The sequence below is a fragment of the Meriones unguiculatus genome, chromosome 10 (genome assembly GCF_030254825.1).
Source record: "Meriones unguiculatus strain TT.TT164.6M chromosome 10, Bangor_MerUng_6.1, whole genome shotgun sequence".
In the NCBI taxonomy this organism is placed as follows: domain Eukaryota; kingdom Metazoa; phylum Chordata; class Mammalia; order Rodentia; family Muridae; genus Meriones; species Meriones unguiculatus.
Genome location: NC_083358.1, coordinates 47543912 through 47568942, shown reverse-complemented (window position 1 = coordinate 47568942; position 25031 = coordinate 47543912). Strand labels below are relative to the sequence as shown.

At 41.0% G+C, this 25031-nt stretch overlaps 1 protein-coding gene across 9 annotated transcripts in view; it reads right to left on the bottom strand.

Moving 5' to 3' along the window:
- Lrrc7 (leucine rich repeat containing 7) overlaps positions 1-18926 on the bottom strand; it is a 688618-nt gene extending 669692 nt beyond the window's left edge. For 8 of the 9 annotated variants that reach the window (XM_060392421.1, XM_060392420.1, XM_060392426.1 and 5 more), the window contains exon 1: positions 18791-18926. In XM_060392421.1, the coding sequence (XP_060248404.1) occupies positions 18791-18792 (2 nt within the window). In that variant the 5' untranslated portion in view covers positions 18793-18926. The remainder of the gene's footprint in view (positions 1-18790) is intronic. The other variant, XM_060392423.1, reaches the window with a different exon arrangement.
- Positions 18927-25031: the final 6105 nt, after the last annotated feature.

Here is a 25031-nt window from a genome sequence, read left to right as displayed (position 1 = left end):
TGTTGCAGAGGTGTGTTTCTTCGATGCAGCATAATGTTGGATCCTGCTTCTGCACTGATTCTATTAGTCTGTGCCTTTTTATTGGAGAGTTGAGTCCATTGATGTTGATAGATAATAGTGACCAATGAATGTTAGTTCATTTTATTGTGGAGTTGGTGGTCTTACTGTGATTCATTGCTTGTTTTCTTTTAAGTTTTGTTGGGATATTATCTGTATGCTATGTTTTCTTGGGTATAGTTGTTTTTGTTGAATTGGAGTTTTTCTTCTAGTATCTTCTGTAGGGCTGGTTTGCTGTGTAGATATTGCATTAATTTAATTTTGTCATAGAATATTTTGTTTTCTCCATCTATGTTGATTGAAAGCTTTGAAGGATATAGTAGTCTGTGTTGGTGTCTGTGGTCTCTTAAAGTCTGCATGACACCTGCCCAGGCATTTCTGGCTTTCATAGTTTCTGATCAGAAGTCTGGTGTGATTCTGATAGGTCTACCATTATATGTTACTTGGCCTTTTTCCCTTGCTACTTTTAATATCTTTTCTTTGTTCTGTAGACTTAGTTTTTTTACTTTGATGTGACATGATGTGTTTCTTTTATGGTCTTGTCTATTTGGTGTTCTGGAGGCCTCTTGTTTGTTTGTGAACATCTCTTTCTTTAAGTTAAGAAAATTTTCTACGATTTTCTTGAAAATATTTTCTGGACCTTGGAGCCTGGAGTCTTCTTTTTCATTGATTCCTATTATTCTTAGATTTCATCTTTTTATGGAGTCCTTGGTTTCTTGGATATTTTGTGTTTAGGACTTTTCTGATTTTACTTTTTCTTTGAGGGATATATCAATTTCTGCAAGTGTATCTTCAGCACCTGAGATTCTCTCTTCCATCTCTTGTATTCTGTTAGTGATGCTTAACTTTGTGGTTCCTGATCTTTTTCTAAGTTCTCCAGCTCCAGGGTTCCTCAGTTTGTGCTTTCTTTATTGATTCTAATTCTGTTTTCATGCCTTGCAACATTTCCTTCATCTGTTTGTATGTGGATTCCTGTCTCTCTACGATGGTCTCTATTTTTTTTTTGTTCATTTTCTCTTTATAGGCCACTAATTTTTATCTCTACCTGTGCCTCTATTTGTTTGGCTATATTTGGCTGTGTTTCTTTGAGAATTCTGTTCATTTCCTCTTTCTTTGCCTCCAATTGATTGGCCAAATTTTTGATAGATTTGTTCATTTCCTCTTTAACTGTCTGAATTTGTATGGCTATTGCTCTGAGAGATATGTTTGTTTCTTCTTTATGAGCCTCAAATAATTGCGTAAGCATAGCTTTAAAGTCATTTTCCTGTGCTTCTGATGAATTGGAGTATCAATCAATTTTGGGGGTTGCTGGTGAAGCCATGATGTTCTGATTTATGTTGGATGTGTTCTTTCACCTAACCCTAGCCATTGGCTTATTTGTAACCTTCCCTGTTTGTTCCTGGATTCTGCAGTTGAGCCTGGTACCATCTCTCTCCAGAGTCTGGAGAAATCTTCAGGAAGCTAATAAAGGTCCTATGGCCTCAGTGTGTGCATTGGCGCTTCAGCTGTACCTGTGGGAGGAAAGTCCACGAGTGTAGAAGAGCATGTGTGTGTGGAAATATGTGTGGAAGAGTGCCTCGAGGGACAGAGTGATAGAGAACATTGAACCCTTGAGTGTGTAGGAGGGGCTCTGCCTTGCAGGCTTCTAAGGAGTTACTTTTGCATGAGCTATATATGTAGCAGGCGCTGGTGATAGTTGCAGTGCAATTTCTTTGTGTAAAATCTGTTATACCTCAGTAGTCTACAGGCCCCTCGTATTCATCTCTGTCTAAGCTCCAGTGTTATCCACCTTCACTCCACTGTTGGACCTGCAGATCAGGGGCTTCCATGTCCCAAGAGTCCCTCTGTTTCCCACACTGGGTGTGTGGGTTGGAGGGGTCCGATGCCTGGCTTCTAGTTTAGAAGGACCCTGGATCTGGGGCTCTTCAGACACTCAAGGGTGCACTCACTCTCAAGCAGATCACCTCGGCAAGGATAGGAGTATCCGGGCTCTGTACTCTCTGGTTTGGCCCTGCTTAGTCATATGCAGGAGGACTGATTCACTCTGCCAGCTCAGTGCTGCAGCCACCAGGTTAGGAAGTCCAGATGAAGCTGGAGACTGGGATGCCAGTCCAGATGCCTTGTGGGAAGTTCGGGGACCATCCACTGTGCTCTCCAGACCTGGGAGTCCTGGCACCTGGTGTGCTTAGCTTGTTTGGTGGGTCTGCTGGACTTTGGTGGCTATGTAGCCTATTATCTGAAACTGGGGGTTTGGTCAGGCCATACAGTCAGTGGCTAGGAGCCCCTGCAGAGTTGGTATGGCTGCTCACAGACCTAGGACACTAGAGGATGGCGATGCGAATCTGGAACTCCAAGGCAGGTATAGCTGGCAACAGTGGCTGAGGTGCTAGCAGCTCCACCTCTGCCACCGCAGTCCCCAGGCAGTGAGCTCTGAGCTGAGACTCTCAGAGAGCTGGCTATGCCGAGTTGGAGGGAGACCCAAAAAAGGGGAATGCCGGGCGGGATATCAAGCATCGATTCTCTCCTTCCTCAGACAAAGCCTCGGGTGACCAGAGACCAAAGTTCTCACCTCTGCAGAGTTCCCTTTCATATAGGAAGTCTCACAGTCATATCCCTGGCTTCAGTCGTCCTTCCACTCACTGACTCCAGTGCTTCATTCAGCTCCTCTGCAACTCAGAAACTGTGAGTGCTTGTCACCATCTTGGATCTGCCTCCTCTAAATGTTCATTTTTAAATTGCACTTGATGCATATTTCTCTTGAAGTAGTACTAAGAAATTCAATGGTAAAAGTGATATATCATATTATAATGACATTATTTGGTAATTGTATTTTATTACTGTCCTGATGATCATATTCTTTCACAGAGCTGGTGAGGATTATATCAGTATCTAAACTCAAATTAGCAACTTTATAAATATTTGAAATAAAACATGAACAAGGATTTGAATTTTGGATGTAAGTTAGTGGAGCAACTCTGTGAACATGTATGGAACACTGTGTAAAGTATCCTGCTCCTGCTAAACATACTGTTTCAATGAGAATAAGATGAGAGAGCTTTCTAAAGAGCTGTTCAACTGAGAGGAAAATGGGAATTTGCCAAGTGTCCTGAGTAGTATATGAAAAGGCCTCATACCATAGCAAACATATCTTTTTATTAATACCAGTGTTTGATCAGGTAAGAGGTAAAGCTGAGAAATAATTCAGACAACAGGCATGCTGGACTTTGACAGAAATAAGACAAATCTTGATCTTAATCCCTAAATGAATATCAAATGAATAAATTGTTTCAGTGAGGGAGGGACAAGATGATCACAAATGCACACTGAAAGTATCATAAAGGTAATAATGTGCTAGGCTGTATTTTAGCTAAATTATTGGACTATTAAAGCATCTACACGAAGCACTTATTATTGTACTAACTTCAAATGAATTCATTATGATATGCTTTATTAAAACAACTAACCTTCCTAAAGTCACTTAATTATAAATAACAACAAAAAAACCTCTAAAAAATAATCTTTGATTTAACTACATTCAAATACACATGCCACTGAACCACAAATACCAGAAAAATACAATTATAGTAGGTATTTGAAAGTTTGAAAGGCCAGAATAACAAAGAGCAAGATGGAAATATAGAGTAAATAATGGGAAAGGGCAGAATCCTTTGTCTTCTACTGTGTTAGGCTCCCACAGAACACCTTCATATATTTTTGTCTCAAGGAATAAGAGATGTAGAACCTGAAGGAACTCACTTATCCCTACACAATTACGTACTGAACAGATTTTCTTTGATAACCATCTTATAGCCAAATTTCATAAAATCTTTAGCCAATCTCAACAGAGAAATGAAATAAGTAGGAGATCCTAGGAGCTGGCAAATACAAACCAAAGATGCACTAGAAAGATGTCCTCATGCTGTGAGCTAAGCATCCACCTTACAAAGCACTTTCCTCTTAATTGAAACATTCCCTCTAGGAGGAAAAGGAGGCTCATGAGGCTATGGATGTGAAAAAAAAGGTGTCACAGGTGTGGGAAAGTTGAAACTTGTAAGGTTCTCAGGGGCCTCTGAATAGACTTCCAGGAGTAAGCAAATACAGAGGTAGGTTTTTTCCCTGTCCAGCTGCCTGCCTATAAGTTATGCAGAAGGATCTACATCTGGAGCTTTTGTGAACCATCATCCAGGGTAGGTTGGGCATTATAGTCCTACATTTCTTTGACTCATCCCTACTCTTATGTGTAACCCTCTGCCCATACTTCTGTTAATAGTTCCAGTAAAGATTCATTGTTTTACTACATTGGACTTTGATATAATAGTTACTTTGATCTTTCATAGGTTTCCTTCTGGGCTGAGTATGTATGTCATATCATAAGAAAGGTCCTAAAATTTTTATGTTCTGCCTTTTCCTTATTTAGCAGAATATGGGACCTACTGCTTTGATGAAATAATAAAACCAAAAAAGTAAGTTGGGGAGGAAGGAGTTTATTCAGTTTACACTTCCACATTGCCATTAATTACCAAAGGAAGTCATGACAGGAACTCAAATGAGGCAGGATCCTGGAGGCAGCAGCTGATGCAGAGGCCATGGAGGTGTGCTGCTTACTGATTGCTCCTTCTGGCTTGCTCAGCCTACTTTCTTATAAAAGAACCCAGGACCATGAGCCCAAGGATGGCACCATTCACAGTGGGCTGGGCTCTCTTCCGTTGATATAACTAAGAAAATGCCCTACAGCTGTATCTCATGGAGACATTTCCTCAAGAGGCTTCTTCCTTCCTCTCTGCTGACTCTGGTTTGTGGCAAATTGACACAAAACCAACCAGTTAACTGACTACTTGTCAGCTTGACACACAAACACATCACTATTGAGCCACAACCCTTCCTTACTTCATTTCCCAAGATCTCACATTAAAAATATAAATAATGTTAAAAGTCCAACAGTCTTTACAAATTCAGATGCATTAAAATTCCAATCCCCTTAAAATAGTCTTTTTTTTTTTTTTTTTTTTTTTTTCTAAAACTCCTGGGATCCCTTACTGTTACTTGGCTGCACTTTCACTGATAGCCTCTTGTAGGCTGTCTTCCTGGTGCCACGCCTCAACTTCTTTACATGGTCCCTTCAGTTTTGGGCCTTCAACTCCCACTAAGGCTGTATTTTCATCAATGACCTATTTTGGCCTCTCACAGTGCCAAGCCTCAGCTGCTCTCCATGACCTCTTTATTGCTTCAAAACCCAGGTCCATCTGGGCATTATCAAGTCTGGTTGCCAATACAAGGCATAATCATGGCTGCCTCTGGAACACAGCTTTATTGTGGTCTCAGAAAACCCTTCCCAGAAGATTTCCCCTTGGTGATGCTGATCTCTTCTTAATCACCACTAATTTCTTTGTGCCAGCTAACCAGCATCAATTGTCCCAGAAAAGCAAAGATTCTTCTGCAGTGGTGCTGGCCTCTTGTTAATCATGGCTGGCTCTTAAACTCCAGCTGACCATAGAGGTTGGTTTCACTACTGTGGGGACCTAAGGTGTGGTATACCTGGAGCCAGCTATGTTAAACATACAAACTTTCTGAAAAAAAGAAAAGAAAAAATAACCTATCAAGAGACAGAAGATATAGATTTGAGAAGAACCTGGGACCCTCATGCTATCACTGAGCCTTTATGCGTATGTAAATTTTAAGTCAGCTACTTGGTTGTCTTGCTGGGTTGCTTATGTGACTTGCTTTGGTGTATGTAGTATGTATGGGTCTAAAACATGTTACATGTTAGCCAAATCTCTACTCATCTCAGGAAATCAGTATACAAAAAACCAAAACTCAAGCATCCTTTCCAAACTGTAAAACAAAACAGAAACGGATAGAAGAAATTAGTATTCAGCGAAGAGGGTATGTATTCATGCTTTCTTTTCATGCCAAAAAATAATTAAAAGGAAACCAAGATAGCAAAATAAAATGAGTCATTCTATTGCATACCCAATTTTCATTTATTTGAAAACACATTTTTTTAAAAGAAGACCTTATTTTTACCCCATAAAAGTACTTAATGTATTTCTAGTAATGTTATACAGGTGCATTCTCTTTATATTAATGGATGCTCTTATATATGCTGCTTCTATATGTTAGCCTGTTACTTAGTTCCCTTCTTGTTATTGTCAGTATTCTAGTTACATTTGAATAAATTAGCTCTTTTTTCAAGAGTCTACAGTCTGTAACTCGTGCCTCTACATATCTAATTTATCCACATATCTAAGCTAGTGTGCTTGGAATAATTCTTGACTCCACATTTTTTTCACTGTCTTGTTAATTCAGCAATGGACCTAAAACACACAGTTCTATCTTAATCTTTCTGTTTCTACAATAAAAATCTCAGCTTGATCTTTCATTATAAAAATTATTCCAACAATATATACTTCCCTAAGCATAAGAAAATATGATAATCCTGGCTTTGATTCGATAGCCTAAGGGCAGTAGCTTAGTTCTAATATTCTTCCATGTTTGAATAGACACATAAAATTATAAACTGAGAAAAATAGACTTTTAAAACAGAAAAAATGATCTTAGCTGAATTATGTTCATATGTACTTGATTCATTGTTACATTAATGGTATGTTTATATAATATACCCATAACTGTAACACCATACATTGGATGTACATTAGAATTTCATCTTCTTTAGAAGTTATCTGTGTCTCTTAAACTGAGAAAAAGGAGTCCTAGCAGTAATTTCTGATAACAACTCCTCAGTCTCAGCAGAGTCTGCTGCCTGTCTTGGTCACAATATATATTGAATGAGTACTTGCTGAATGGATGTGACTGGGTGTTCCTGTTCAGGGTCTAGACAGACAGATGCAGCCTCCATCACAACATTTCTTCTTAACATTGCAACCACTGCCCACAGCACATGGCTCTCTCAGGAAAGATGCTTCTGTCACTCTAACTGAGGCATGTTTCAGGATCACATATAACTGGAAGGAGAGGCTGGAAAGTATGGTCCTATATTGGTTTCAGAAAGGCTAGGTTGTTCATTTGTGGTGTAAGTGTCACCAAGGCCTAGAGAACACTCAGTCACTCACACAATGGCACATGTCTTTCTTTAAAAAGGCATGAGCTAATTTTCTAATAGAATACAAAGTGAGAGAGTTCCTGTGCATGTGCTGGCTTGGGATGTATAACTAAACAAATAACTATTATTTAAACAATAATATGAATAGGCATCTATGAAGATCACTTAAATCACACAGCATAAAGGTATGGTAATTTTTAAAGAGAGACAGGCAGACAATGCCATCAGGGAATGGTGCACTGCATTAAAATGCTGTGTATTCAACATAGCCTTTTTCAAAACTAATTACTCTAAAAAGAATTTACTAATTAACAGTGATAATAATTCAGTTCAAAGATAAAATTTTAATGGTCTTTGATGCAGAAGTGAAGAGTGTGAAACCCTGAAGCAGCATTCTAAGGTTCTTTGTTCTCAAGTGAAACCCCAGGAAGCATTATTATGTTTGTTATAATGTTGGTTCATGGGACTGCAATTCTTAGCTCCCAATAAAATGATTTGTCTCCTATATTAAGATTATGACATTCTATAAACTGGTAATAATATTAAAGCCATTAAATAACATTTAAACGAGAATTAATCCATATTCCCAGAATCAGAATACAGATTTCTTTTCTTTCCTGCATTTATGTTTTTCCCACATGATCACGCAATGAAATCTTGTCAAGAAAGCAGGAAGAGATTTAGAACACAGTCCAGCAAATAGTGGAAGCTTGACACAGGCGAAGAAGAGGTACACCACTGAGCCATGGAGCTGTCTGGATCTCATGTAGAGTAAAGACTGGCTGCAGAAACAGTGGCCAGGTGGTTTAAATGTCCACACCCACACTGAAAGTAGGTGTCTAACAGATAGAGCCAGGTGGGACTTTCAAGAGGTGAGTAGAGGCTTGGGGTATATTTCAATGACAGAGTGTTTGCCTAGAATTTTCAGAGCCCCAGTCTGATTATAACATGAGAATGGAACTTATTTGTGGATGTATGACTTTGAGGGTATGTGTTTTATAAAAATCAGGTTGGCTCTGTCTCTGGTATTCAGCCTCATCTCACATATTACACCATATCGCATATGGACTCTGAATTTTCCATAGCAAAAAAGGGAGAACCTCACCAAATACAGCTGATGGCAGTGGGCCTCAAGTCTCTAGAACATGGGCTGAATAAGCTTACTTTATAAAATATCTCAACTCAGCTTCAGTTACAGCAGCAGAAAATGCACTAGACACAACAAATAAATGGTTAGCAGTCTCCATTATAGTATATCTTTGGGACTAAAAGAGGTACATGCCATGCCAACTGCTACAAAAGATAGTGGTCTTGGTCTGAGTCAATCAATGTATATATTTATTTACATAAACATTTATGATAATAACAATAGACATTCCTGAAGTTCTGTGTACGTACACTTGCTTGAACCTTCACTCACCAGTACACTTGCCATATACTTGAACTTCATAAGTGAGTAGGGATTCTGTCACAATTTGGGATATACTCTTTTTCCTCTTTTATTTTTTGAGGCCTGGTCTCACTATGTAGCCCATTTGTTTATAAGCCTGGCATTGGGTCTCAATCTTCCTACCTCATCCTTCTGAATGCTGGGATTTCAGGGTGTGAGGCACTACACCCTGCCATAATTTAACTTGATAAAGTTTATCTACTTCATGATATCAAATTGTAAATTAAACATGCCAGTTTGGGCACTTTTTCATGTACAGACGTAGAAAAAAATGCACGTCTTTATCAAGTGGTCAAGTGGTCCCTGATGTTCACATCATACATTGGTATAAACTTTCTGTGAATTTACCTAGAAAGCTGTGACTGCAGGAACCAGTTTTTAGGTATACTGAGTGTGAGAAATCTAACAAGCAAGGCAGCAGAAGCATGTAAAATACTTTATCTTTATATACCCTCTCACTAAATAAAACTAGGTCTGAAAGATAAAACAGTTGTTACTATGAGGATGAGTGGAGGCCTGGGCTGGTGGAGGTTTGGTATCTGTCTTCCTGTCAACACAAAAGTAGGACATTCAGATTGTGTCATGTAGAATGGTGTGTGGGATTGCATTCTCAGCTGCAGAAATATGTTCCATTCTGTCACACTCATGAGCCTTAGACCAGCACACTGAAGGCCAGAATGAGTAAGAACTGTTAGGGGGAGGAGGGTAAACTGTATTGATATGCTAAGCAGTAGTCAGTTACTATGGTATTCTTACAGTTTTAAACAATATTTAATCTGTTTATTTTCTACTGTGTGTGTGTGTGTTACATTTTTGTGTACTGTTATATGCCTATGTGTGGATGCAAGAGGTTATACTGGGTGCCTTCCTTAATTGTTTTCCACTGTTTTGTTGTTTGTTGTCGTTGTTGTTGTTTTGGGGACCGGTTGCTCAACAAACCTGGATTTCACCAATGTTATTAGGTTGGATGGCAATCTAGCTCCAGGGGTTTTCCTGTCTGTTCTCCTTGCCAGGACTGTGATTACAAATGTACTTTACCACACTTAACCTTTTTGTTTATTCTGGGAATCTGAATCCAGGTCCCCACACTTGTACAGCAAACATTTTACCTATTCAGCTGCTTCCAAGCTCCTTAATCAGCTTTTAAAAATGGCTATGAGCTGGGGTTTATAGGTTTAATTTCCTTAATACTTTTGTGTGCAAATGTTTCTGTGTTTCACAGTTTATAAGGTAAATACATATTTGAAGAGGCTTACATTTAAATTTTAGAACTACTTTAAACTATCAGCGTGTTTTGTCTGTGGAACAACAGGGTATTGACTTTATTTCCTGATAAGCAAAACTAGAAATATGTGTGGTGATCATTTTAGTACTAGAAATAACAGTGCATGAGACACTTCTTTACAATTTGTCTTGTGACAGAAAAAATACTATATAACAGATACCAAACACATGGAAATAAGAAATTTGTCATTTCTAAAGTAATGAAAACTGTAACTTTTGAGTTTGGAAGTAAACTTTAAGGTGTTGGGGGCAAAATACAGAGAGTGGCGTGTTATACAAACTCCAAATGTATTGCATTTATCTTCCCAAATTGGAATGCTTCTTAATCAACATTTAAGATAATATTTTATATAAAGCAATATTATTTTAAAATTTTGTTTTGGGTAAAAAAATAGTAATTGGCCTTTAATGAAATCAATAAATTTAGAAAAGAATTCATTTATGTAAAGTGAATTGGACATTTCCTATCACCCAATACTTATGTTGCTGGAATTATAATGAAAAGATCAATGATGTAAAAGAAAATATTAGTTTCCATTAAGAGAGGATGTAGTCTAATTTTGAATAATTTAATATTAGTGCAAATTAATTCCATATTTCTTAAATAAATAAATCTTAAATAAATCTTTAAAATGTAGAATATTTAATGAATGTTAAACTTATGACATTATGGTCTTTTTAGATAGTTAAATTAAAGAGAAAATATAAAACAATTGTCCAAAACCCTTAAGTCAAATGAAATCTTATTGAAAAATTCAGGCACAAAACTAATAAAAAAATAAGTGTGTGGCACCATCCTATTGGCTAGCTCAGTTGAACTTACTTGTTGGGTAAGGTCCTGTTTATGCTCTGTGTTATAAAATGCTTCAGCATTTCTGTGGGTGTGGTTTTATGGGCAAAACTTGGACACTAAGAGCTGGACCCCAGGAATGGCTCTCACTTACAGCTCTTTGATCTAGAAAAAATGGCAAATTTCTCCCATGCCTCAACTTCCCTTCTTATGTAACTAACCCTCTGGAGTTTGTCCAGCACCGAAGTGTTTAGAAAGCAGTGAGACAGTAGGATTCTCCCATCACATGTATTGAGGGAGACACCACTCACACAGTGTGTGCATATATGCTCCGTACGCATTGCGCAACACTCAGTATTATCCCAGGAGATCTCTAATGTTAAACACTCACTCAAAGTTTAAATAAGTATTTATACCTTAATTACCATAGCCTTTATAATTATCTTACAAGATTAATCACACTTGAAATGGAGAAGAAAAAGTTTTTATGTCATGAACTGCACATTCTCTAAATGACATTGAACGGTTCATCACATGTGGTAAAAAGGTCCCAGGTACCTTGCCATCTTCTGGACACTGAGGGGTGCCTATTATGGTGAATACAGACCACTGAGCATTAACTTCTCAAGAAGTGTAACTGTCTACACATGTTAATTATTTTAGTAACACCCTCTGTGTCACAGCATCTCTTGATATTTAATTTGCACATCTCAGCTTTCTGTCCACTACTTGCCATCTGAATAGACTGCTGTTTTCACAGCAGTTTCTCAGTGTCTCACTTCTTACTTTCCCTCTATCATCACATAACTTGGTATGCAGCCTTCTATAAGTTATTTTGCCACCTCAAAAAGGTATTTTTTTTCTCTTTCAAATATGATAATAGCATAAACCCCTAATTTTCTCACCAAATTAAGTCCACTTTTCTATGCTAATTCTGATTTCCTGTTGTTTATAATGCCACATTCTTTTCTCCCTAGGAGAATCCAATGGTGAAGTGTTAATGCAAAACAACAGTTGAATAGTTTCTTTTTCAGGCCAGCTATTCTCTCTCTTCCTCATAGAAAACAATTTTTTGCTGTATCTTTACCTCTTAAATTCCACAAAATACAATTCTGTCCTTACGTGAAAGCACAGATGTATGTGTGTGCAAGCACAGCTTGTGTTTCTAACCTAATAAGTATGTTATGGTTATGACCCTCAGCATACTACAGCTATCCCATCATTTTAAATAATTTTGAACCAACCTGAACCTGATGTAAAGCAAAGATAACAAGGGCAACTAGAGAAATTACATCTCTTGAAAGCCAGTCAATATAAACTTCGATTCCATGGTTAAAGTGTTTGAATAGATTATGTCAATGCAGATATAAGTTTTGATATTTCATCCTTGATCACTGCTGTTAATTTCATGTGTATTAAAATGACAATTAATAGGGGCATTTTAAGTTTATTAAAGCAATGAATAATCAATGAAACTGAGAGCCCATGAGAACCCCCAAGAGTTGCATTTACTTGATATATTTTCCCCATGTCCTTGACTGACAATGATGAAGGTTCTATTTTGATTCATAATGTAAGCAGCCTGTCTTTCACTTCCCAAGAAGTTATTGATCAAATCTACCACCATAGTTTCAGAATATATGATAGCTATTGACTCTATGCTTTACTGAAATTTTTTTTACTACAATTTAGTATAACAGATTCTACAGGTGGTAATAAATACTTCTGTAAATTAATTATTTCTAGAATACAAGCAACAATATCACTTATACTCAGTTTAAGGTGGTCTCAAAAGTAATATATGTTGTTGACAAATATAGTTGATTTTTGAAAATCTGGATCATAATACAGTTATTTCTTATATATAAAGAAAATGTAAGTTTTGTTTAGGCATCCATACTAAAATTTTATCAGTGCACCTAAACACAGGTACATAAAGCAACACTAAATGATCTAAGTAGTTTCTGTATATATGTAATATATGTACAAATGTTAAATAATAAGTATAGAATAAGAAGTCATGAGTTTGAGATGTTGGGGATAAATTGGAGTGAGAAGAAGGAGTGGTAAAATATATAGAGTATAATCACATGAAATTCTAAAAGATAAAATTTACTTTAAATAAATAAATAATTAAAAACATCCTGGATTTTTTCTCTATAAGTTTCATTTCCCATATCTGAAGCTTTTTGAGCCTCAAATTTTCTGTATTTGAAATGGTGGGAATGATGCTACTTTTAAGTTTCACTCTTGACTCATTCTAGGGGTTAGTAGCTGGTCCCTAACACTATGGGTGAGTTCAGCCGCTGTATGCTGTAAGTAAAGGCAGATAGTGCTGTTCACTAACTCCTCAGCATGCACACCTAATTCCAGAACAGGGATAGAGTGGACTGTTTCAACAGCACTATTTTAATGTTCACTATCCTACCACTACTTGTAAGTGTATACACAGAGATAATACTCATTATCACAGAAAAACTGATTTATACCAAAAATTTTAACAAGTGTTCATCTAACCTGACAGCCCACTTTCCTTGTGGAACTCTCATTATTTGCTGCAGTTAGAAATGCATCTAGCTAAGTTATAGTTTTAAAGGACACTTCTTCATGTTCTTGGTGATTGTATAGTTGTTCTAGAGGCACATAAGATCAGCTTGCTCTTACTGCATTTCTATAGAAAAGATATTTCTAATGATTCATACCTGAGAGTTAGAGACTGTAGAGCAGTGCTGTGTTTTGAGTATGAATTACTCTCATAGACACATATGTTTGGGTGCTTGGTTATTTTAGGGAGAGGAGCTGCTTGATAGGGATTAGAAGATGTGGTGGAGTGTTGGAGAAAGCAAGTCATTGAGGTTGGCTTTGAGGTTTCCAATGCTCAAACCGGGCCCAATGTCCCTCTCTCTTCCTGCTGCTTGACACTCTGGATATAGAACTCTCAGCTTCCTTTTCTTTCTTTCTTTCTTTTTTTTTTTGAGAGAATATTTTTTAATAATTATTTTGATTTTTTATTAATTACAATTTATTCACTTTGTATCCCCCTGTACCTCCCTCCCTCCCTCCTCCCCTCCCAATCCTCCCCTCCCTTTTCCCCACCCATGTCCCTTTCCCAGTCCACTGATAAGAAAAGTCCTCCTCCGCTTCCCTCTGATCCTAGTCTACCAGGTCTCATCAGGAGTTGCTGCATTGTCTTCCTCTGTGGCATGGTAAGGCTGATCCCTCCTCAGGGGGAGGTGATCAAAGAGCAGGCCAATCAGTTCATGTCAGAGACAGTCCCTGTCCCCATTACTATGGAACCCACTTGGACACTCAACTGCCATAGGCTACCTCTGTGTAGGGGTTCCAGGCCATCTCCATGAGTGGTCCTTGGTTGGAGTTTCAGTCTCAGAAAAGAACCCTGTGCCCAGATTTTTTGGATCTGTTGCTCACCTTGTGGAGCTCCTGTCCTCTCCAGGTCTTACTATCTCCCACTTCTTTCATAAGATACCCGGTATTCTGCCCAAAGTTTGGCTATGAGTCTCAACATCTGCCTTGATACCCTGCAGGGTAGAGCCTTTCAGAGGCCCTCTGTGGTATGCTCCTGTCCTGTGCCCTGTTTTATCCCTCCTCAGATATTCATCCTCTTTGCCTTTCTGAAAGGGGATTGAACATCTTAGCCAGAGTCCTCTTTCCTGATAAGCTTCCTTAGGTGTACAGATTTTAGTAGGTTTATCCTATATTATATGTCTAATATCCACTTATGAGTGAGAATAAATGCTGTGAGCCTTTCTGCTTCTGGGATACTTCACTCAGGATGATATTTTCCAGTTCCCACCATTTACCTGCAAATTTCATGATATCCTTGTTTTTTATTGCTGAGGAAATGCAAATCAAAACGACCCTGAGATTTCACCTTACACCCATCAGGCTAATATGAATAACTCAAGTGACAACACATGCTGGAGAGGATGTGGAGAAAGGGGAATCCTCCTCCACTGCTGGTGGGAATGTAAACTTATACAACCACTTTGGAAATCAATTTGGCACTATCTCAGACAATTAGGAAGAGTGCTTCCTCAAGATCCAGCTAATCCACTCCTAGGTTTGTATCCAAAGATGCTCAAGTATACAACAAGGACATCTGCCCAACCATGTTTGTAGCAGCTTTATTTGTAATAGCCAAAAGCTGGAAATAGCCCAGATGCCCCTCAGTTGAGCAATGAATACAGAAATTGTGGTACATCTACACAATAGAATATTACTCAGCTTCCTTTTCAGAACTGTGTCTGCCTGCATGTCATGATGCTTCCTTCCATTGACAAAAATGGACTAAAAGTTTATAAGAGCTGCCATAGTCATGCTGTCTCTTCACAGCATTAGAAACCCTAAAACAAGGAGCAAGATTGTTGATTTGTACTTACTGACTTCCACATAGTGTTGGTTTATGGTACAATTTGATGTTTTGAAGCACATGCAAATACTGGCAAATCAAAGAAGCTGACATGAACACATGTAATCTTATGATATACCATTATGAGAAAAGGCAAAATTAAGGAGTCTATAATTTCAGCACTCACTCCTAAAATTACATTGGTGGAAGAAGAGTAAGATGAGTAAATATAATATAAAGGGCAGTTAAGGCAATAAAACATTTTTGCATGATATTAAAATGGTTGATGGATGTCATTATGCATTTGACAAAGTCCACATAATATGTAACACAGACTGAATCCTGATGTATATTAAGTATGGAGTTTGCCTGATGGTATTAACATAGGTTTAGTAAATTCTGCTGCAGGGGTTCTTAATGACCATATAAGAAGCCCATGCATCTGTATTCTTTGGGCTTTGTTAATTCTCCAGGAAGAATATATTTACATTGTTGAAATCACTATTTTAATGTTCAAATTCAGTGTTCTGTTATAAAAAAGAACTATTCAACTATTCACACCCAGTTGAAGACTGATGTGGTCCTTACGGTTCCTAGAGAAAACCTGAAGGTTCTCAGAAGATCCTAGAAACATCTGTACTTCATTATTTCAAGGGGATAGCAATTGCTCCAGGTCAGACAAGACTAACACGAACCGAATATCTCCTCTGTGTCACAGATTAGAATTACTCCAAAGTAATGATTCAAACCCAAGGACATGTAGATCTCTCTCACTGCAAAGTAAGTTGCTGCTGAAGAGAACAAAATAAAGTTTTCATTGCTGGCGTGTGTGGGGTTCTTGAGTTTAAAGAACATCATTTTTTTTTAAAGTTTAGAATTTTCTCAAGCATGAAATAATTTCTGTAAAGAAAACTACAATAAAAGACAGAAACAATCCAGCAGGAAATTTATTAACAACTGGTCGTTTCTTGTGTACTCTTGGTTTGGGTGTAAAGTGAAGTTTTAGTGTTGTGGAATGTGTGGCCCATTCTTACACTGGATGATAGGCATTCAGGAAACAAAACTACAGAATCAATAGGATACTAACGTCAACTAAAATCTAATACCTACAACTTTTCAGCTATTCTAACAAGTGGTGTGCTAAGTTATAAATACAGACCATTTGTTTTTTACAAGAAATATGACCGTGCACTGTGTGGGAATACTCTGACAGTCATATAGGATGGCCTTCCCATGCAATAAATATTTGTAATAACAATGTCTTCATAGGTTTTAAAAACGTGGAGCAAATAAAAAGTACACTAAACAATTTATGTTTATGTTCTGTTTTATATGGAGAAATTAGAAAAATTAAAAGCTTACAAAATAAAATTGAATGCATTTTAATTAAGAAAATATTCATGCCTGCCTAAGGCAGTGTTAAAATTCTGAATAAAACATGGTTCCTGTAATTGGACCAAGTTCATTTCTTATGAAGTTGTTCTAATTCTGAAGCCGCATATGTGCAGGAGCCTGGCTGTGGGAGGCAAGGGTTGCCATGGTGAGCACACATCTTTTTGAGAACTTAAATTAAAAAGAAATGTGCATAAGGACCTCTCAGCTCACAGTGTATTCTGGAAATTGAGGGTGTGTTTTCTCCTGTGACATCTTGGTGTTGTAGAAGGGCCTTTTCAATGAAAGACAAGGACAGGTCAAATTCTAAAGACCTTAGCTTTTTAAGGTCATTTGGAAGTAAGAGATCTCTAGGTTAGGGAACCAACTGCCCTTAACTATTGGGTAGAAAACCAGCTCTGCTTACACTAAATTCATAAATTATTACAGTTCAGGGCATTTTGCAAGCCTGAGGCACCTGAAGGATTCAAATACAGATATTGCTAAGTACACCCCTAAATAACTTTAGTATCAGGTGTTTTAAGGAGCAATAAAATATCCCCTGAACCCTGATTTCTCTCACCTCCCCTGCTGTGATTTTCCAGCAAGCTCTCCAGGTGGTTCCCCCACTCCACCCCAGGCGAGTGCTTGAACCAGAGAGAGCTGCACGTGTTTCAGAAAGGCAGCAGCTTTTGAGGCTCTAGAGCACCCACGTGCTGTGCGCTTGCGCATGGTCTGAAGAACTTTCCCCCCTACGCCCTCAGAGGGAATGCATCAATTCAAAGTAGGAGTCAGCTGGGATCAGGTGTCTGGGTGGAGGGTGGGTTGTATCAGAAATGTCAGAGGTTGCTAGCCAACAAGCGTCCAGGCTAAGTTCCTTTTCGCTTTCTTTTGCCTCTGGTCAACTTTATTAAAAATAAAGGGGGAACTTCAGCAACTGGGATGCTGAGCTTCTTATAGGCTCAGCCTGGAACAAAGAAAATCTACTTCCTAATACAGTTTCTCTTGCGTTGGAGGGATCACGTGCTCACTTTCACTGGTATGCACTCTGCTCGCCCACGCGATGAAACCTCTATTGTGCTTAGAAATTGTACCCAGGTTAAAATATGCCCGAACACAAATTGCTTCTCATCCATCAGCAGAGCCCCATCTAGAGACTAGGGTGCACATGCTCTCCTGCTGACCCAATTACCACTGCAGGTAATGCCAATGTGTTTAAGTGTGCTGGGAAAGTAATGGCAAAGAGCAGGTGGAGGCCCTCTGCCTCCATTCCCACCCACCCCCTCCTGCTTTCTGAGATTCCTTTTGATGGAGAACTTGGAAAGGAACGTGGGAGTCGCAGATGGTTCCTTCCTGAGGCTGATTCCCAGGAGTTGTGAAAGTAACCCCTTCCGTGCCTGCTGAGGTCCCTCTCCTTTGTGAGGAGGGGCAACCAGCAAGAGAGGGGGTGGAGACGGGTCTTTTCCTCCCCAACCCTGATGGCCAAGTAGTGTCATGAAGCAATTTTGCAGCCATCTCTGTTATGAAGTCACTATTTTTAAAGACAATCTGTGCAGTCCCCAACCCCCATCCCACCCCCATCTTGACTCTAAAATGTATAGGAGATCTCTGGTTGCCGAGCTGATTGACCTCAAGTCAGGATGCCATGGTTACCCCAATGTTGGCGATCTTTCCTCCCTTCCCAAATACAATCCCAAGCACGTCCTACATCCCTAAAGCCTCCGGAGGAAGCCGAGGGACCCCGCGGTTGGCCAGGAGCAGAGAGGTTCCCTAGCATCTCCCGAGTAACACAAAGGAGTTGCCTGGCTCAGGCAGACCGGCATCTTCCCAGACTCCAAGGAAAGCATTCACTCCATTGCCTCCCACTTCTTTCTGCCCTTTAGTCTTTCCTGCTTCCCCATCCCCTTCATCTCCCCAAACCCCACCCTTTTCTTTCCTCCTTCAATGACATACACCCCAACAATTCCTTTACCGATATCAAGGCAGTAATACAACACCTTCCAAGATAAAGCACAAGTGTGAGCTGCCACAAGTGTGTGTGTGTGTGTGTGTGTGTGTGTGTGTGTGTGTGTGTGAAGATCACACTTGCTCCATTCCTCACACACCTCTCCGGGAGGAAAGAGGACTGGAAACCCTATGACAATAAAAAAACAGAAAGCAAAATCTTGGCAGACCCCGTGGACCCAGCACCAGTGCCCCACACTCGCCCCCTCACCTTTCCTTTTCGCAATATGTAACCCTTTAGGGTTCCTCAACCACCCAAAGCTCCCTGCTCCTGAGCACTCGCCCAGCTAGCGCCTGATACCCACAGCCCGTTAACCGCCCCAACGCCGAGGCTTGCGGTCCACCTGAGCTTCCCCTATCCCCACTCCACCACCGCCGGCAGAGGCTCCCCAGTGCCCTACTCACATCGTCGGAGGCAGAAACTACCCATGAGGGTCCAGGGAGGGAAGGCCTTGCAGCTGCTGAGGATTCCTCCTTAAAGTGCTCTGTGGTCCGCAGTGAAGCCAGTACCGGAGTCCTCCGAAGAGAAGGCAGAGGGGACTCCAGGCAGATGCCGCGTCAGACCATAGTGCCACTGCCCTTCAGGTGCACGGAGGAAGAGGTGCCAGGGGGTGGGGGGTCGGTAGCCAGGAGCCCTCCCGGAGCACCAGTGCCGCCAGTCCCCAGCCTCCGCCCGCCCAGAGCGCCGCTAGCGACCTTAGCAGCAGCAGAGGCGGCCGCGGCGGCGGAGGCGCAGCTCCCTCCCCGCCCCCAGAAGGCTCCACAGACAATAAACCCTGGGTGGAGAAGAGACCGGCAGCGCGGGCGAACCGTGTACCCAACTCGGCTGCTGCCCGGGCCGGCCACAACGCCTCTGAAAAGGCGAGGGACCCTGTGGCCCAGGGCAAAGCAAGCACTCCCTAAGGTTGGGCGCTCCTGCAGCTGCCGCCGGGGGCAGCGGGGACCAGAAGTGGGCGGCTGCAGGTCCCGCTGGCCCAGAGGCTGGGTGGCCTTGGCTCGGAGCCCGGGGCTGGCCCGGAGCGGGGTCCTTCGCGGTGCCGCGGCTTGGTGCACAGGTGCCAGGATTGGCAGACTAGGCGCTGCTCCTGGCTCGCGCCTGTGACTCCCCACTCTCCCCGCCCCCTCTCTTTTCTCCCACCCCCTTTTCCGACGACACCAGCTGCAGCTGCTTCAAAGTGTGAAAAATGTCAAGGAGATTTTCCAGGGCTCAGAGGGGATGACCATGTTCCCAGACCTCAGCCTTTCTTGGACATTCTCGCTTGCCCCCTGTGACCTTTACTTGGATTCCCTGCAATTTGGAAGAACAAGAACCGTGTCCCTCGCAGTCTCTAGCTTTCTCTGGTTCCGTTTCCACCGGCAGGTTTTAGACAACCAGTCCAGCTATCTGGGTTCCGCGGTTGCCTGGAGTGCACAAAGCAGGTGTCACCAGGCACGGCGTGGGGCAGCGCGGGCTCTCCGGACGTTCACCCACCAGCCCCGGGCGCTCCTGCTGGCTGCACGGCGTTCTGCAGCGCCGGGAACCCAGAAGTACCGCGGCTGCAGGCCTGCGCACCGGGTGCTCCCGCACCAATTTCGTGACGCTGCGCGTGGCTCCGCAGGCTGCCGCTCCTGCTACCTCAGCAAAAAGGCCGCCAGGAGCGCCTCCTCGGGGTTTCCTCTCTGCCAGCGTTGCCCGCTGCGGGTTGCAGGCTGCCCAAGAGAAAGGTCTCTGCTTGTGAGTCCAGTAGCTTATTTATTAGTGCCATGGAGACTTAATGGCAGCTTTCAAGACCCCTTCTTCCCATCTTGGTGTGGGGTTGCTGTTCCAGGAATGTGCGAAAATGAGAAGTGTTTCCCAACTTCCTTTCATCTATTCACAATCCTGCTCCTTCTGCTATGAACTCAGGAATATTCGTTCCTCCCACCCCCCACACACATGCACGGGCATGCACAAAAAGCTTTAAAAAGCATAACGATGAAACTTGTGCTGTATTTAGATTCCTGTTCTTTAGACACAGCCGAAATCCTTCCTTTTAGAGGCTATAGGGATAGGAGCCTTCCCTTCTTTCTTTCTAATACTAGTACACTGTGACATGCAGATGCCACTCAGAACTATCTGTGAGCTTCCTAATTTAGTGAAAAGTAAAAGTGCTGGCATGTATCTTAGATCTGACATACTAAAAATGTTCAAGGTTATTATTATCATTATTTTTTCTGGCTGCTAGGGATTGTCTAGAAAGACATTAGGGACTGAGACTTCATCTGAAGATAACCAGGGGAAAGGATTACTGCTGTATTAGGGCACTGTGATTAGTTGGGTTGACTAATAGGGAGACTTCCCTTAATTTATATATATTGCAGGAAAAAGGAGTGCATTTTGGAAAGCCATATTATGTTTTTTTTTAAAACGTTGTGAAACACTGTAAAACTTGTCTCAACGTGGCAAAGAAATTGAAAAATGTTGAAAGACACCTTTTAAAATCTGACCTTTGTTGAACCCTTTTCTTTTCTTTTCTTTTTTTCTCAGTTTTGTTCTGTGAACATCTTGCTATAAGTTACAGTGTCTCAGCTGAAGGAAGGTGCTATGAAAAAAAATTTAGATAGGAATTGAAAATCTATTAAAAATAGCTCATTGCAGCTTATGCCTCATTACAAAAATCCTTTACAAGGTTCCAGTTCTTTTCAGTACTGCTTATACTGTTCTTTCTCAAAAAGTATTTGACTTCTTTCCTAAAGCTGTATATTGGGTACACCCTTATGAAAAAGACCAAAAAAAAAATTAATCTGCACTTAGAACTTCCTGCATTGGAACTCAGAATTTCTCACTTTAACTTCATGATCCATAGTCCTGTACTGAAACATTTCAAGGACATTCTATGAAGCTGGCTCTGAGTAACTTCTGGCCTTCACAGACTGAAGACATATCAGACATTGTTTTCTTTTCCAATGGGAGAAAAACTTGTGAGACCCCAAACTAAACTCCATGCCACTGCAATAGTGTATTATAAGCCACATGTCTTCTTTCTCCTTTTTCTTTATTTTACAATCTCATTTTGAGCCATAAAGATGGAACTGGACAAAACACATTTGTGATGAAATGTAAATACAGCACTAAGATTGAGAGTGAGGGGGCTTTCTCTCTAGTGTAGGCTTTGGATACAATGCCCTGATTTTCTTTCCTAGGATTTATGAATCTTGAAGGAAATTTGTTCACCTTCAGTATTCATACAGTGAGGCATACTGACAAAATCAGTGGTTTCATAGGATCACAGAATTGTTGAAATGCAAATGTTATTTTGTCTTTAAACTTCAGCTTTCCTGTCAACAACCCTACTTCTAATCATAAACAGATAATGCACAGAAAATGTCATGCAGACATCTGAGGTCAAAACAATTGTGATTATCCTATATTGTATGTCTAATAACCACTTATAAGTGAATTGAATATATACCATGTGTATCTTTCTGCTTCTGGGATATCTCACCCAGGATAATCCTTTCTAGTCCTGACCATTCGCCTCCAAATTTCATAATTTCCTTGTTTTTAATAGCTGAGTAGTATTCCATTGTGTAAATAAACCACAATTTCTGTATCCATTCCTCATTTGAGGGACATCTGTCTTTTTTCCAGATTCTGGCTATTAGGAATAAACCTACTACAAACATGGTTGAGCAAATGTCCTTGTTGTATACTTGAGCATATTTTGGATATATGCCTAGGAGTGGTATAGCTGGATCTTGAGATAGCACTGTTCCTAATTTTCTGAGAAATCACCAGATTGATTTCCAAAGTGGCTGTACAAGTTTATGTTCAATGGAGGAGGGTTCCCCTTTCTCCATATCCTCTCCAGCATGTATTGTCATTTGCATAAACATACTAAAATCTGTACACATTAAGAAGCTAAGCAAGAAGGAGGACCCTGGGTAAGATGATTAATCCTCATGCAGAAAGGCAAATGAGATGGATATCAGAAGAGGGAGAAAACAGGGAACAGGACAGGAGCCTACCACAGAGGGCCTCTGAAAGTCTGATACTCAGCAGGGTATCAAGGCAGATGGTGAGACTCACGGCCAAACTTTGGGCAGAGTGCAGGAAATCTTATGAAAGAAGTGGGAAATAGAAAGACCTGGAGGGAACAGGAGCTCTACAAGAAGAACAACAGAACCAAAAAATCTGGGCCCAGAGGTCTTTTCTGAGGCTGAACTCCAGCCAAAGTCCAGGCATGTAGATAACCTAGAATTCCTGCACAGATGTAGTGCATGGCAGCTCAGTGTCCAAGTGGGTACCCTAGTAAGGGGAACAGGGACTGTCTCTGACATGAACTCAGTGGCTAGCTCTTTGATCACCTCCCCCTGAGGAGGGAACAGCCCTACCATGCCACAGAGGAAGACAGTGCACCCAGTCCTGATGACCTGATAGGCTAGGTTCAGTTGGAAAAGGAGGAAGACCTCCACTATCAGTGAACTGAGGGAGGGGCAAGGTAGAGAAGAGAGATAAAAGGTAGGACTGGGAAGGGATGAGGGAGGGGCTTCAGCTGGGATACAAAGTCAATAAATTGTAATTATTAAAAAAATATCATGATTTACAAAGTCACACCAAATAGTTTTAAGACTAGGTATTCAGCATACAACTACATATGGTTAGACATCAGGCTATACAGTTTTATACAGTATTAATCAAGGTCTTTGATTCATACTATTAAATTCTATTTGGGATGAGCAGGAGTTAACCTTAGTTGAAGATAAAAGACATGGTGATGTTACATTTTCAGCTGCTAAAACCTTGCCAATGATTCTTGATGCCTACTATGTTTACAAAATTATGCTTCTTGTCAAATTCCCAATTAAGCTAAGACAGAGAGGGCAATGTTTCAATTTTAAGAATTGTTACGGAGGGCGGAGCCAAGATGGCGACTAGCACACACAGTTTCTGAGCAGTGGGATACCTGATCTTCTGAGTTGGAGAATGGAAGGACCCCCAACCCAGGAAAACCACAGCGAGGCTTTCTGAACACCAGAGAACATCACAGGAGGTGAAAACTTTGGCCTCCAGTCACCCGGAGACTTGCTTGGGGAGGGAGAGAAAAGATCTTTTGTTCTTGCTGCACTCCCTTCCCCCAGACCTCCTTCCTCCTTGGCACAGCGGCACAGCAGACTCATCTTTCTCAGCGCGGACCTAACTGCCTGGGGTATACAACCGCTGAGACGGAGCCCCAACCACTTTAGCGGCAGACAAAAGCCAGCAGTACGTACCCCGGAGTCCCAGATTCGCGCAGCAGCTGAACCATCCTCCCAGGGTGCGAATCTGCTAGACACCATACTAGCTCCGCAGGATCGCCATCACTGACGGTACGACCCGCCCAATCCCACAGTGACAGAGAATACGCTATATACTCACCGAAACCAGGCAGAAACGTCATACAACTAGGACACACCAGGCACTGGGCCTCCCAAGCTTGGAGAGCACAACGAAGAGATCCCAGGACTTCCCAGAAAGCATTGGGACTAGCAAGCCAGTCTCCAGTTACAGCAGGACATGGCAGCGGAGCAGTACTGAACTGGCCGGGCACCACAGCCCTCCAGTTTAAGACTAACCAGGGCCAAACCAGAGAACAGAGAGCCTGATTACCCCATCCCTGCTGAAGTGACCACCCTGAAATCTCCAGCTGCAGCAAGACCTCAGAACCTGGCAGTGACAGCAGCACAGAACTGGCGGAACACATCAAAGAAGCAGGGCCAAACCAGAGAGCAGAGAGCCCCGGATACCACGATCTCGGCCAAGAGACCTGCCTATACAGCTAGTCCTCAGCACACGCTGAGAGTGCTCAGCTTCCTAAAGAACTCTCCAGACACCAGAGAGAGACAGCACCAGTATGATCTGCAGAATCCAAAAACAAACAGGGAAGGTTTCAGATAAGCCAATGGCCAGGGGTAGGCGAAAGAACACTTCCAACATAAATCAGGACATCATGACTTCACCAGCAAACCCCAAAATCGATGGATACACCAATTCAGCAGAAGCACAGGAAAATGATTTTAAAGCCATGCTTGCCCAATTATTTGAGGCTCATAAGGAGGAAATGAACAAGTCTTTCAAAGAGATGACCAGTCAATTGGAGGCAAAGAAAGAAGAAATAGACAATATCCTTAAAGAAACACAGGCAAACATAGCCAAACAAATAGATACACAAGTAGAGGAAAAATTAGTGGCATATAAGAAGGAAATGAAAAAAGAAATAGAGGCCATCGTAGAGAGACAGGAATTCAAATTCAAACACATGAAAGAAATGGTGCAAGGCATGAAAACAGAATTAGAATCAATAAAGAAAACACAAAATGAGAAAACCCTTGAGCTAGAGAACTTGGAGAAAAGATCAGGAACCACAAAAGTAAGCATCACCAACAGAATACAAGAGATGGAAGAGAGAATCTCTGGAGCTGAAGACACACTTGCAGAAATGGATACTTCTCTCAAAGAAAAAGTAAAATCAGAAAAGTTCCAATCACAAAATATCCAAGAAATCAAGGATGCTATGAAAAGACAAAATCTAAGAATAATAGGAATTCACGAAAAAGAAGACTCCAGACTCCAAGGTCCAGAAAATATTTTCAAGAAAATCATAGAAGAAAATTTTCCCAACTTAAAGAAAGAGATGTCCATGAATAT